Source organism: Hippocampus guttulatus, chromosome 9 (genome assembly GCF_054856545.1).
Source record: "Hippocampus guttulatus isolate MCC_2025c chromosome 9, RoL_Hgut_1.0, whole genome shotgun sequence".
NCBI lineage: Eukaryota > Metazoa > Chordata > Actinopteri > Syngnathiformes > Syngnathidae > Hippocampus > Hippocampus guttulatus.
In genome coordinates this window covers 22,768,333-22,783,041 of record NC_141269.1, presented here as the reverse complement: position 1 = coordinate 22,783,041, position 14,709 = coordinate 22,768,333, and the positions used below count along the sequence as shown (strand labels likewise).

The 14,709-nt window shown below is 43.2% G+C and overlaps 1 protein-coding gene across 8 annotated transcripts in view; it reads right to left on the bottom strand.

Annotated features, from left to right (window-relative positions):
- Positions 1 to 26: 26 nt before the first annotated feature.
- Positions 27 to 14,709, bottom strand: part of krt222 (keratin 222) — a 31,889-nt gene continuing 17,206 nt past the window's right edge. For 5 of the 8 annotated variants that reach the window (XM_086121026.1, XM_086121028.1, XM_086121031.1 and 2 more), the window contains 7 exons: positions 14,133 to 14,286; positions 9,822 to 10,094; positions 8,917 to 9,042; positions 8,090 to 8,310; positions 5,554 to 5,777; positions 4,266 to 4,368; positions 27 to 1,368 (listed from right to left, as the gene is read on the bottom strand). In XM_086121026.1, coding sequence (XP_085977152.1) covers positions 1,155 to 1,368; positions 4,266 to 4,368; positions 5,554 to 5,777; positions 8,090 to 8,310; positions 8,917 to 9,042; positions 9,822 to 10,094; positions 14,133 to 14,286 — 1,315 coding nt within the window. In that variant the 3' untranslated portion in view covers positions 27 to 1,154. Of the gene's footprint in view, positions 1,369 to 2,780; positions 2,909 to 4,265; positions 4,369 to 5,553; positions 5,778 to 8,089; positions 8,311 to 8,916; positions 9,043 to 9,821; positions 10,095 to 14,132; positions 14,287 to 14,709 lie in introns of all 8 variants that reach the window. The other 3 variants (XR_015101913.1, XM_086121027.1, XM_086121030.1) reach the window with 3 other exon arrangements.

Sequence of the window (14,709 nt, the reverse complement as noted above, 5' to 3'; positions counted from 1 at the left end):
ACGGTAAAAATACTGAAGCGAAGCACTTTGAGGTTCAACATCAGCATATTCGTTTTATTTGGAATTCGAAAACAAAATATTTGTAAGGTACAGAAGTAGTGCATTTTAAGGCAAAGTACAGTCAAGCAGAACGGCATCGACAACAAATTTAAATGCTTGAAACAGGAAAAGGAATTTATCGAAACTGAAATGCATAGTGGCTCCTAGGCGGTAAAGCATTTACATGTGACCGCATAATAATACAAAGTAAATAGAAGTATAGTATATAAGTGAATACGAATCATTGCATTAAAAGGTGTAAGCATATGTTGAATTTCCACAGTTGGGCAAAATATATCGTTATCCAGTACCTACGGTATTGTGTTGTGACACACCACATCGGTAACTATGTACAAATGCTGCTACCGTCTGGTTAAAAGGGGTACTGAGCACGGACCGCGACTCAACTCACTGGGGCGTGAGGAAGTGTCCGACTTTATGCTTTGAGTCGGAGCAATAGCCCAACAATGAGTATTTAAATTGGGTTTAGATGTGTGTCAGGGACACTATGACAATAAATGACACAATATCATGAGTTCCCCTTGACTAAAATTACCACAATATCGAAAGTTCATGAAAGGAGTTGACTGCCAATTGTAATGGGCAGGTTTTTAACACGATCTCTCCATCAGAGAATGTCAGTGGTGTAATGAACAAATGAGACAACAAATTAAAATGAGCACTTTAAAACATCTTCAATTACAGCAATTTCACACATACAAAAAAAATAGAAGACAAGGCAGAGAGGTCTTCTGTGTGTGTGTTTTTTTTTGTTAGGTTAATTTTTGCGTCATCATAAAGGATATGTGACTTTTTATTTGGTCATATGAGGTTCGTTAATTGAGTTAATTTTGTCAGCACCTATTTTTAATTTATTGTTTTACAGTGAAATTAATTGCGAATTAATTTCAGTTTTCCATGGATTGCCCCCCCCCCCCAAAAAGCCCAGGTGCAAAGACATGTAACCATCATTTCCTGTGCAAGTGAATTTTATCATCCAAAATGGTGTTCCACCAACTTCAGTGTTAAATCAATATGCATACTGTATATCTACCAATGTCAGTCAGCTGCATATGGTAGGAACTCCAAAATTCACTCATGTCTGAAGCCACAATTTATGGAGTGATAGTTGCGCTACTGCGAGATCTTTTCATGATGAGCCGCACCTCGACATCCGGGAGACTGTCTTGTCTAGTCTGGGCACAGCCTTCGTCTGCTGCAGCCATGTGTAGGTCGAAGCGCAAGGACACAGACTTCTTACGCAGTTTTGGATTGCCCTTGAAGAACGAGCTCTCCCACTGCTTAATGACCTTGTCAATCTTTTCAGTCCTGGAGAGAGGGGGAGAGAGGGGGGGAGAGAGAGAGAGAGAGAGAGAGAGAGAGAGAGAGAGAGAGAGAGAGAGAGAGAGAGAGAGAGGGAGAGAGAGAGAGAGACACACACACACATCGTGTTGTTTTGTATTAGTTAGTCCTATTTTTGTTAACTTTTCTTTTGATAGCGGCGCGGACACCCGCAGCGGCTCATCTTGTTTTATGTTGAGAGGGAAGAAATTTCATCTGTGCTGTATGTTACACATACAATACATTTGACAATAAAGTTTATCCAATCCAATCCAACCCAACATTACCACAAGATGGCGCTAAAGCTATCATTTTCTTGCTTGCAGCACTTGAATTGCTTTGGCACGTCGACTAAAACAGGTTTACATTTTTTTTTAAATGTATTATTTTTTTACGGAAGATAGGATTAAAAATATATGTAAATAGATTAATCATCTATTCGTGTAGAGGCAGGAAACACTGTATTCCATTTAAAACTTGGTGGAAACTATTATGGATGGTTCAATTTGGACAGCGACTCTGATGATGAACGAAAAGATTGAACAGCGTTTTCCCTTGCCTGGACCGGGGGCAATGGAGCCCCCCTCTGGAGCCAGGCCTGGAGGTGGGGTTTGCTGGCGAGCGCCTGGTGGCCGGGCCTACACCCATGGTGCCCGGCCGGTCTGAGTCCCAAAAAGCAACGTGGGCCACCCTTCCCTTGGGCTCATTGACATAGTCGGATTTGACTCCACAAAGAGCCTGGGCTCTGGGACCAGTTCTCTTGAGAAGGGTTGGACTCCCTTTCACTCTGGAGTTGCCCATGGTGAGAGTCGCAGAGCATGTGTGGGCATACTCATTGCCCCCGAGCTCAGTGCCTGTACATTGGGGATGGGTCACGGGTCCTGACTGTTGTTTGTGCCTATGCACCCAACAGCAGGTCAGAGTACCCACCCTTTTTGGTGTCCTTGGAGGGTGTGCTGGAGAGTACTCCTGCTGGGGACTCCCTTGTTCTGTTGGAGGACTTCAATGCTCACGTGGGCAATGACAGTGACCTGGAAGGGCGTGATTGGGAGGAACACCCCCCCCCCCCGCGATCAGAACTAGAGGGTTTTTTTGTTATTGGACTTCTGTGCTCATCACGGATTGTCCATAACAAACACCTTGTTCAAACATAAGGTTGTCCATACGTGCACTTGGCACCAGGACACCCTAGGCCGCAGTTCGATGATCGACTTTGCAGTTGTATCATCGGATTTGCGGCCGCATGTTCTGGACACTCGGGTGAAGAGAGGGGCGGAGCTGTCAACTGATCACCACCTGGTGGTGAGTAGGCTCCGATGGTGGGGGAAGATGCCGGTCCGACCTTGCAGACCCAAGTTTCTTGTGAGGGTTTGTTGGGAGTGTCTGGAAGAATCTCCCACCTCTGGCAGAGCTTTTCCCGCGTCCCAGGGGAGGTGGGGGACATTGAGTCAGAGTGGACCACATTCTGCTACTCTATTGTTGACCCTGGGTTGAGCCTGGGAACGCCTTGGGATCCTGGAAGAAGTGTCTGGGGAGAGGGATGTCAGAATAAGTGGGAGAAAATGGATGGATAGATGGAATTTGGCCAATAGTCTATTCATTTAAGGTCTAACTGCATGAATGAGGCAGTAAATACAGCAAACGGTGACTGTTGGGTTACACTGTTGAACCTTTTTTTTTTAAACTTAGAAGTATATATTTGTACCCAGTCATACATCCATCCATTCTCTGATCCGCTTTATCCTCACAAGGGTCACGGGGGGTGCTGGAGCCTATCCCAGCTGTCTTCGGGCAGTAGGCAGGGGACACACTAAACCGGTTGGCAGCCAATTGCTGGGCACATAGAGTCGAACAATAGTCCATGCCCACACTCACACCTTGGGACAATTTTAGAGTGTTCTATTTACCTGCCACGCATGTTTTGGGAACGTGGGAGGAAACTGGAGTACCTGGAGAAAATCCACACAGGCACGATAAGAACATGCAAACTCCACACAGAAAGGCCGGAGTCGGGATCGAACCCTGCTCCTCTGCACTGTGAGGTCGACGTACTAACCACTGGAATACCGGGCCACCTTCGTAATCATTACTCGACTAAATGAATTAAGAAACAATCATTCATTTTATCAGCATTTTTGTTATAAGAAGTATTGTTTCATGATTTTCTTTAGTTGCTGTTCGTATGTTGGTTTGGCATTGAAAGAGACGGTTTATACTCATACAAATCTTCCAAAATGATTTGCATAACTGAAACATACTGAAGCCCATGACATGTCTCTAAACGACATCTCAGTCAAGCAAAACAGTGTTTAAACCGGTGTTTAGAAAACTTAAACATTCTGAGGTGTCAAGATAAGTACACGTGGGAGATCCTGTGAGTTGTTGCACACAAGTGTGTACGTGGCATCTGACGCCTTAGGCATTTACAAAAAAAAAAAAAAAAAATTAAATTCCACTTTCCACTCACGTCTGGTCTGACAACAACAGGTGTCACACCTTGAAGACACCATGCCAGACGGGACTTTCAACATCAAACAAAAGTCATTTAAGGGTGGAACAGTTCCCAAGCAGCTTGAAGATGAATAAACCATGGGAATCTAAAGCAGTAGATGTTTATACGCTTCACAAATTGTTCAGGGTGTATAAAACGGAGTGGGGAGGACGTTGGTGATTATTGCTTTGTAGGCATTTGACTTCATAAAATCGCAGTGAATCAGTGCTTGACAGTTTGCAATTTTGAAGTGTTATGACATCAGTTTGTGGGGAAATCAGAAAACTCCTTTTTGAATTTAAAAACACTATCTGTTGTTATGACAAAGAGCCTTCAGTGGAAACTGATGTCTTTGTATGACATAGCAGAAAAATAATCTTACAACCGTACTTACTCAACAGTGCCATGGCCCTCTGCGCTCTCCTGCACTACGCTACCCTGAAGAATCTCCTGGGTCTTCACAGTGGAAATTGGTAAATGTTTATCTTGCTCTGGTTCTGCAAGAAAACTTGAATGATGAATCGGGTTTCGGAAGTGATCATTTTGTGTGTGTGTGTGTGTGTGTCATACCTGTCAACCTCGGCTAATAGCTCCCTTATAAATGATTATGATTCCCCTTACAAAGCAACAAAAAGAACTTACAACAGCTTACCGCGCATGCGCACATCATGCTTTATCAATCCTACCATACGCAGCGATGAAAAAAAATCTACGATTGAGGATTACTTTAATTGCTGGTTTGCCGTGACAATAGTCGCAATCGACGACGGCATTGTCGTTGGCTACTAGCAGGTGAGGCGAAAAAGGTCTTTGTGAGATCGGTTCACAATTTTTTAAAATAATAATAATAATACATTTTATTTGTAAGCGCCTTTCACAACACTCAAGGACACTTTACAGGCAAGAGCAAACAATAAAACCACAGATAAAATTATAAATAAACAAGATAAATTTAACCGGAATAAGCCAGTCTGAATAGGTGGGTTTTGAGCTGGGTTTTGAATGTGGGAAGAGAATCAATGTTACGAATATTGGGTGGAAGTGAGTTCCAGAGTTTGGAGGCAGAGCGGCTGAAGGCTCTGCACCCCATTGTGCTGAGACGGGCAGAGGGTATAGAGAGGTGGAGGGAGGATGAAGACCTGAGTGAGCGAGAAGGAATAGAGATCTGAAGAAAATCTGATAGATAGGGGGGGCAAGGTTATGGATGGCTTTGAATGTGTAAAGAAGTATTTTGAAATTGATTCTATGTTTAACAGGGAGCCTGTGGAGCTGTCGGAGGATGGGGGTGATGTGATGGAAGGAGGGGGTTCTCGTAATGATCCGGGCTGCTGAATTCTTAACAAGTTGAAGTTTATGGAGAAATTTGAGATGGACGCCGAAAAGAAGTGAATTGCAGCAGTCGATGCGGGAGGTGACGAGGCTGTGAATAAGGATAGCAGTAGTGTGAGGGGTGAGAGAGGGACAAGAGACGGTTGATGTTACGGAGGTGGAAATATGCGGACCGGGTAATGTTATTGATGTGGGCGTGGAAAGATAGTGAGTTGTCGAGGATGACACCCAAGCTCTTTTTTTCCCGTATAAAAGTTGTAATACGCCATACATGATTTGAAATGATAAAAAAAATGTATAAAATACGGGGAAAACGTACAAGTTGACAGGTATGGTGTGTGTGTGTGCGTTACCTGTGAGTATCGCAAGACTTTGTGGCCGATGGAGTCCGGAGCTTTCCATCATCTTATTGACCATTTGTAGTCGTGAAGCTGTTGTAGGTAGAGGCTCTGATTTTGGTTCATCTGGAGTGATGGTGTGGTCGCTGAAGCCATTCTCCAAACCTTTTTCATTGGGTTCCAGCAAAGACGATCTCCAGAGCTGCAGACGCATCTGCTGATCACTGTGGGCCATGTATCTGCAGGAATAAAGCAACACATCGAGGAGGGTGGGGGCGATGTGAAAAATGCACGTGTGCATTGAAACTCATACTCATATCAAAAGTTTTGGGCATGGGACACTTTCCAGGAGTAGTTGGCATCCGGCCTTGAAAAATTGATCAAGGATTCATGTAATCGATGCCATTGAGGGTCACAAGCTAAAAGACATTGAAGGCTGACTGAAATTGTTGACGGCCTACTCCCAAAGCCACCGTTATTTGGATTTTCCCCTGGATGAAAAATATGCTCTGACGCTAGCAATCCCATCAGCCCCTTACCCCTGCTTCCCTGGCATGAGACTGATATGCCGAGGACGTCTCCACGGAAACAATAAGCTTGGCGATGCAGTTGTGGATACTTGACACGCATACACACCCATGACAACAACGTGCTGCACACCTGCTTGGATGTTACCGCCTTTGTTGGATTCCTATTCGCTCCGCCCTCGTGACGCAACTTGACTGACAGAGCGCTCCAACGGTCTGAGCTGCTAGTCAGACTGGTTGCATTGCATTCCCCCTCTCCCGTCTTCCATCTTCCCCGTTCATTACTTGTACTTGGCCATTCATTCATTCATCTTCCGAAACAAGTTCATCCTCACTAGGGTCGCGGGGGTGCTGGAGCCTATTCCAGCTGTCATCGGGCAGTAGGCGGGGACACCCCAAATTGGTATCCAGCCAATTGCAGGGCACACAGAGACCAACAACCATGCACGCCCTCACTCACACTCACACCTAGGGACAATTTAGAGGGAACAATCAGCCTGCCATGCATGTTTTTTTTGGAATGTGGGAGGAAACCGGAGTACCCGGAGAAAACCCACGCTTGGCCAATGAATTTGATTTAATATTTATATTCAATATTACAACTAATATTGCAACAGACTTTTTGAAGGACAAGTCTGGCATTGAAACTTTGATCTTCAGCTCAGTGGTGAACTACAACTCCAATTAACTTCTTCGCTTAACTCACAGGTGTCAAGTTCCAACAAGACACATAATTTTTTTTTTTTGTGGTAAACTAAAGCAAATAAAATGTGTGTACTAAGTGTGTGGCAAATAGTTTTGCTCTTTTGATAGAAAATCTGTGCCCAAATTGCAATTTCGCTTCACTTTTAATTGATTTAAAAAATATTGTCCCACCACGACTCTTTTTTAACATAACAGTAACACTGAATTCATATTTGGTTGCCAATATATTCCAGGAATTTCGATTTCAAATTCAGTTTATTAAAAATATCTATCTATCTGTCTATCCATCTATACACACACACACACACACGTGTGCGCACGCACACACACACACACACACACACACACACATACATAGATACAAATATATACTGTATATATATCGTAGTAATTGTTTCCCTACAATTCTCAATTCAACTCAACTTTATTTAACTTTATTTAAAGAGCACATTAAAAACCTTTCAAAGAATGCAGCCTGCGGTGGTTTTCAATGTGCTCTTTAAATAAAGTTGAGTTGAATTGAGAATCGTAGGGAAACAATTACTACGATGTGGCCCGATGGTGAAAATGAGTGACACACCTGTCCCAGCTTGCTCACCGCAAAATGTCACTGTGATCAGTCGGTCTGCAAGCGGTGACATTTTTACCTGAGACATTAACAAAGGAACTTCATGCAGAAATCATTTTCCAAAGATTACTGCAATGATCAAAGCAAGTCCCAACAGGCCGATGTAAAGAGTCAGGCAACAAAGGACCGTGGTCTTGTATGACGTCACCTTTCACAAATCAACTCAATGCTCGATGCCGGGAAGTATGTAGTCTACCAAAGCTGTGAATCCCAGACCACCCACTTCTGCTCCATCGAGGCACTTACTACACACCGTATGTCTCTAACGCCGTCATAGAATGCACGTTCTATTTAAAAGCCGCGAGAACAAATGCTGTGATAATTAGTGTTCTCTATGAACTATGCTTGCTATGGCATGCCAGTGACATTACGACATCTGAAAACACCTTTCAAGATAAGACAGGCTTTCTCCTGAGTCTGAGTCTAAGGACAAGTTTTTTTAAAACCTATTGTTTCCAAGAGGGGGAAAAAAATCCCTCGATGAAACAGGTAATTGCAGGCAGTGAATTGTGTTGTATTATTCCGTCATTTTATGTTATCAGACAGGATGTGTTGCCTGTCTGAATCCAATGAAAAACATTGCTTTTACAGTGTGTGAGTCGTGACTGTGCTTGATTGCTGAAAAATGTTCCTCCTCCCTGTTTCCTACAGTCATTTAATTTAACCATCCTCTGTGCCTCTCATCCCTGACCTGCCCTCCTCCTGTTCCAGCATTCGTCTGTAAGTGGAGATTTCTCGCTCCAGTCGTAGCTTTGTGTTGAGCATCTGGCTGTGTCGCTGACGCTGTGTGGCCAGTCCATTCCTCACTTGCTCCAGCTCACCCTCCAGTCCAGTGATCACCTGGGAAAGTTCCTGCAGCTGGCTGGAATACAGCTGCTGGGTGTTGTGTAGGGAGTTCTCAAGGCCTTTCTCCTGGAGAATCAACGAGAACAGAAGCCACTGGTATTTTTGAAAAATTGCTTTTTTGGGGGGGTTGTCCACACTTCTTTGACACTGAAGAAGCATTGAGTCGACCGAACCCTCGTAGTCTAGAAAATACAATAAATGTGAATGTGGGCCTTCACAGCTGCACAGTAGAACATTTGGTTAGCTGCCTCCAAATGACTTTCGCTGTTTCGAAGTCTGGTTTACTGGTTTGCTCAACCATGTCACATTGTTGAAAAACTATGGCCATAGTTGAGTGCTCAACACTTTGGTCCTCACTGAGCTTAAATGGAATATTTTGTGAATGCATGTGTCTTCAATGTTTGGTGTTGGGAAAAAAAAGTGCTATGTGCTAATACGAACAGGTAGACTGGTTTTTAGAGTAATCCCCCAGGGAATACATGTGCAGGTGAGTCGTCAAAAGAAATGAGTCACAGCTCAATGGAATAATACTCGCCTACAGAGCTAATGACGTGACCGGATGAATTGCGTGTGATGATGAGTATTTCTTGTTCTTACTTTCATATGTGATCACATCTGCAAAGTTGTTGTACCATACGAATACTGGTGGCTTGGATGTTTGCGCTTTCTTACCAAGGCATGCAGGGTCTCAATCTCCACCTGAAGGGAGTGCCACTGCTTCCGGGCCTCAGCTAAATCTGCCCAAGCGTTCCTCAGCGCATTGCTGCCGAGGCTAACCTGTGTCCATGCTGCTTCCTGCTGGGTGAGATGAAAGTAAAGAAGGTACATAAGGTGTGTGTTAATGGAGTGTCTGGCGGAGATTCTTTGAACAGATCTATTCAAAAAGAAGGAAAAAAAAAGGCACAATGGGGACTAATTCCAAATAGCCTGCACAATTGCAACTGTCACAGAGTCAAAAGAAAAAGAAGTGATAGGCTGTGTGGCTTGTATATTATATGAACAAGCAGCAGTGCCGACCTTTGAGTTTGTATTCACACACAGTTGTGCCAGCTGTGTTGACACACTGCACAGCTGCTGGGCGTTTCAAACACATCCACACCCACCAAGATGCAGTGAAGCATTCATGCTATAACAATGTTGACACATTGGGAGGAAAAAACAAAACTAGAATACATCTTGAGTGTGACTCTGTTTCAGTGTTGTGTTTTATTTAAGTGATATGAATATTTACTGTAATAGAAAAGCAAAATCATATACCACAGATCAAAACGAAACCCCATATAGTATGACGGGTTAATTTACATTCGAAGTTCTGCTGAGCAATCGTAATTTACAGCCAAGTACTCATGGGAAACTATGCATCTTACCTTAAGTGACCCTGAAGTAATCATACACAGATGAACATTTGCACAAAGACATTTTCTATCCAAGCAGACAGAGAAAGAGCAAGCCCTAGAACTCAAACTTTGACTGTGCATTCATCTCCTACGGGCCAGCTTTGAGTCTGTTGGCTATGGGCCAGAACAACACTGCAGGAAAAACAAATGATGAGCGAAGATGCAGGAAGAGATGTGTACCTCGTTGTAAGCGCCACAATGTGTTGTTGTTGATGCAGCTGCAGCTCCAGCTTCAGACTGGCTCGCCCCAGGATAGCTGTGAAGCCAATGTGAGCTTGTATGCCTCTCATTCTGGTTAGGAGGTCTGTTCAGGTTGCACTGAGCTCTGATTTGGTCGAGGAGTTTGCTGAGCTCCATCCCTGTGCCATCCTCTTCCTGTTTACCTGCTTCCGTAGTGGCTGCTAACGGAGCATCACATGAGGGGGATCGCTGCAACTGCAGAGCTCTGGCTGCCTGCAAGCAGGCAACCAAAGGGGAGGGGGCATGAGGGAAGGAGTGGGATGCAGCAGAAGAGATGGAGGAACAAAAAGACTGTTAGTGAAAGATGCAATGACAGGACAATGCATACTGTCAACATGACAGGGAGAAAGAGGAGTGTGTGTGTGTGTGCGCATATGTGTGTGTGTGTGTGTGTATGTGTGTGTGCGTGCGTGCATGTGTGCGTGCGTGTGTGTGTGTGTGCGTGTAAGATGAGCTTCATATTCAAAAAGCATCTGCATTTGGAATTCTGCATGCGGGAGATCAAAATGTTACGATTATATTTTGATCAATCACAGTGGTGTAAAAAGTTAAAACCATAAATACACACACAAAATGGCATGTACCATGTAAGAATAACGCCTATTTTATCCAGACTGTCTTCATTTTGAGGGTTTCAAAAGAATATTTGGACAACTGAATCACAGCCTTTTAAAGAGGGAGATGATGGAAAGTGAACATTAATGATCCAATGCATTCCACATCATAGGCATATGGAATAGGCAGGTATGGCTGATAATAGAATAGAATAGAATACAATACATCCTGATTTATATAGCGCTTTCACAACAGCTACAGCTGTAACAAGGGCTTAATAAAAAAACAGTTAACATAAAGTAAAATAATAAACACAAGACATAACATAAAACATGGACCGCATGGTGTTCATTACCTCAGCCAAAAGTGAAATCAAAGAGGGGAATTGTTTTCAACCCTTTTTGTGTCTTAGTTTAAGTTTCTTAGCACGTTAGTTAGAAGGATTACACAAAATCACACCAGGTATTTCTGTTAAACTTTGTGGGTGATCATATCAATTATACAATGCTTCCATGCTCATGTATGAGAAAATCCTCTGTGAGCAATTCATTATCTCACTGCAGGCAATCCCGCAGGACAGCACCAACATTGAGGCATCTGATCCCAAAAATGAATGTGGTCGCAACTTTATACATCAACAAAAATGTATTTAATTATATTTTCTTCCATGCGACAAGCAGCTCCACAAATATGTCTCCATTTTGTTTCAATGGATCGGTTTATCCCCCTACCCAAGAATACACACAGGATGTCTTCGTACACATGCAACCAACAAACAATGTAAATTTGTGGAGTTGCTTGTCGCATGGAAAAATAAATTCTTTAAACTTTTGGTGATGAATGAAGATCAGCATGCAAGGATTTTTGGCACTTCAGAGAACAAATTGGCCCTGCCTCATTGTTGGCGCATTCCTGAGTAATTGTCTGCAGGGAACAAATGAGTCACTCGCAAAAACAATTTCATGTAACTTGCATGAGTGCCTTAAATGGAAGCATTGTATAATCAATGTAATCATCCTAACGATAGTTATTAATGATCCCTGGCACATTGTGTAAGAGAAAGAAGCAAACAATCTGTCCAGATCTGCGCTTCCTACTTTTCTATGTGATGATGGGAGTCATTACAGAATTCATGAAATTACCTCAAGTCAAAGTACGAAGTATAATGCTATATATTTAACATGGTCCAAATACCTTGTGTAATTCCAAAATATTCATCCATCCATCCATTTTCTGATCCATTAATCCTCACAAGGGTTGGGGGGGGGGGGGAATTCGGGGGGGGGGGGTTGTTGGAGACTATCCCTGCTGTCTTCGGGCAGCAGGTGGGGGACACCCTGAACCGGTTGCCAGCCAATTGCAGGGCACACATAGGCAAAAAACTATCCACGTTCACACCCTCACACAACTTAGAGTGTTCCATCAACCTGCCGCACATCTTTTTGGAATGTAGGAGGAAGTCGAAGTACTCGGAGGAAACCCACGCAGACACAGCGAGAACATGCGAACTCCACACAGGAAGGCCGCAGCCAGAATCGAACCCTGTTCTTCTGCACTGTGAGGCCAATGCGCAAACTAGTTGACCACAGAGCCGCCATTCCAAATTATCCATCCATCCATCCATTTTCCGATCCGCTTTATACTCACAAGGGGTGCGGGGGTGCTGGAGCCTATCCCAGCCGTCTTCGGGCAGTAGGCAGAGGACACCCTGAACCGGTTGCCAACCAATCGCAGGACAATCATCGAACAACCATTCGCACTCACACTTGCACCTGGGGGCAATTTGGAATGTTCAGTCAACCTGCCATGCATGCAAAGCGAGGCCAGAGCCGGGATTGTACCCACACCCTCCGCACTGTGAGGTCGACACGCTAACCACTGGACCACCGGGCCACCCATTCCAAATTATTGAATGCCATATTTCAGTGAAACTATTAAAACTGAACATACAGTCAAACCTCGGTTTTCGAACGTCTCGGTTTTCGACCAAAATTTTTGAATTTTTTTATGCCTCGGATGACGAACAAATTTCGGTTCTCGAACAAACTGAGCGCACTTGAATGCACCATTTGACTCCTCTCGCCTTCCTTACACGAGGAAGTGACACTTCCTTGGTAGACGAGGAAGTGACGCTTCCTCGTGTTGCATTCCATTGTGAGCAGACGTGTTGAGTAAACATTTTTATTTTAAAAAGCGTGGTTTCAGTTTTCGAACAGCCTTCTGGAACGGATCATGGACGAAAACCGAGGTTTGACTGTATTAAGCACGTCATGACTGTGTTCGTTCATATGCATTGTTGTGGTGTAGTTAGGCAAAACCATGAAAAAAAAAGCAACTTTATTTCTTAAAACTTTATTATACATACAGCTGTGGACCTAATGGTGAGTCCATCAAAACATGAGACATATTTGGCAAATAATCCTTTTCAAATTCATAATGTATGTACCACTCAAAGGTTTGGGCATGCCTTCGCATTCATCATAATTGATCCTACAGCATAATAAAGTGTGTCCAAACCTTTGACTGGAATTGTATGTCATATTTCACAATCATTTATTGTTCAATGGTCATAACATTGAGCTGATGCTCAATGAACACTGCATAATTATACTAGAGCTGTATCAAAAATTATGTCAAGTTGCATTTATTTATATAGCCCTGAATCACAGTCTCAAAGAGCTTCGCATGCTCACAGTTGACAAATATTAATGACATTCCCTGATCTTAACCCCCAGGAGGGAAAGGAAAACTTAAAAAAACCCATCTGGGGGAAAATGAGAAACCTTGAGAAGGGGCCGCAGATGGGAGAATCCTCCTTCCAGGATGACCAAGCTGCAATGGATGCCGACTGGGCAACATCTGACACATTATCCTTCCTTCTGCCACTGCCTGGGTGTTATTTGTTGAATAATACTGCTTGTACCATGCTTTTAATTTGCCGTAGTGCATTAAGAATGGGGTCAATTGATAAGTAATTTATTGAATTCAAATTACAGTCAAACCTCGGTTTTTGAACGTCTCTGTCCTCGACCAAATTGGTTTTCGACCAAAGATTTCGAGTTTTTTATGCCTCAGATCACGACCGAAAATCGGTTCTCGAACAAACTGAGCGCACTTGAATGCACCACTTGACTCCTCTCGCTAAGTGACGCTTCCTCGTGTCAGCGTGTTCCTCCATTGTCAGCAGATGTGTTCAATCAATTTTTTTTTTAAAAAGAGCGTGGTTTCGGTTTTCGAACAGCCTTCTGGAACTGATTATGGACGAAAACCGAGGTTTGACTGTATTTGAAAATATACTGAAAGTACTCTTCTGATGCTTCTTTGTCCTTATTCCTAATACTCCTCATCTGTCGATGAAATTATAAGGCTTCAACGATGTACATAAAGTATTTCATTAAGACAGAAAAAAAAATTTGACAATTGTGGCCCTGTGATTGGGAGGCAACCAGTTCAGGGTGTACCCCGCCAACTGCCCGAAGAATGCTGGGATACGCTTCAGCACACCCACGACCCTTGCGAGGATAAAGCGGTTCAGAAAATGGATGGATAGATTGTCTGGCGACCAGACCAGTTCAGGGTGCACCCCACCACCCCTGCCTGAAGACAACGGATATAATCTGCCTACCCTTGTGAGGGTAGGCGGTTTGGATAATGGATGGATTATGTTATTTTACAAATGTACAGAAATCGAATGACCTGATACTCTTGGTGTATATCCTGGAGCTCTGTCATGGAGTGATCAATGTCGGCCTGCAGAATCATGTTGCTCTCATCAGTCTTCTTCTTTGACTCCCTCAGCACAGCCACCTGTTGCTCCAGATCCAGCGTGTTACGCTCTTCCATGTCACACCTGTAAAATGAATGGAGAACACTATTAATCACAAGGTACCGCTGTACAAACATTTGGAGAATGGTGCATATCGTTTTATTTGTTTATTTATTTATTTTTACACTGTATGTGTAATATCAGAGATATTAAGACCATAATGCTTTCTGACACACGCCATGGGAGGTATTCAAAATGGCTCTATACTCCTTTTCCATAGCTCTAGTTTATTGAAATAAAAAAGAAATATGAAAACAAATATTTACTATCTCAACCAGAATGGATACTTGTTGCTCGCGTCAAATCAACCAACTAGTACTCACAGGTTTTTTTTTGTACATGCTTTACACTACCAATGTCACTTGCTAACAAATTACACCTACTGTTATTAGGACTCATTCATGTCGACATTTGTATCTATTCATTGAAGCAAATAATTAATAGAAG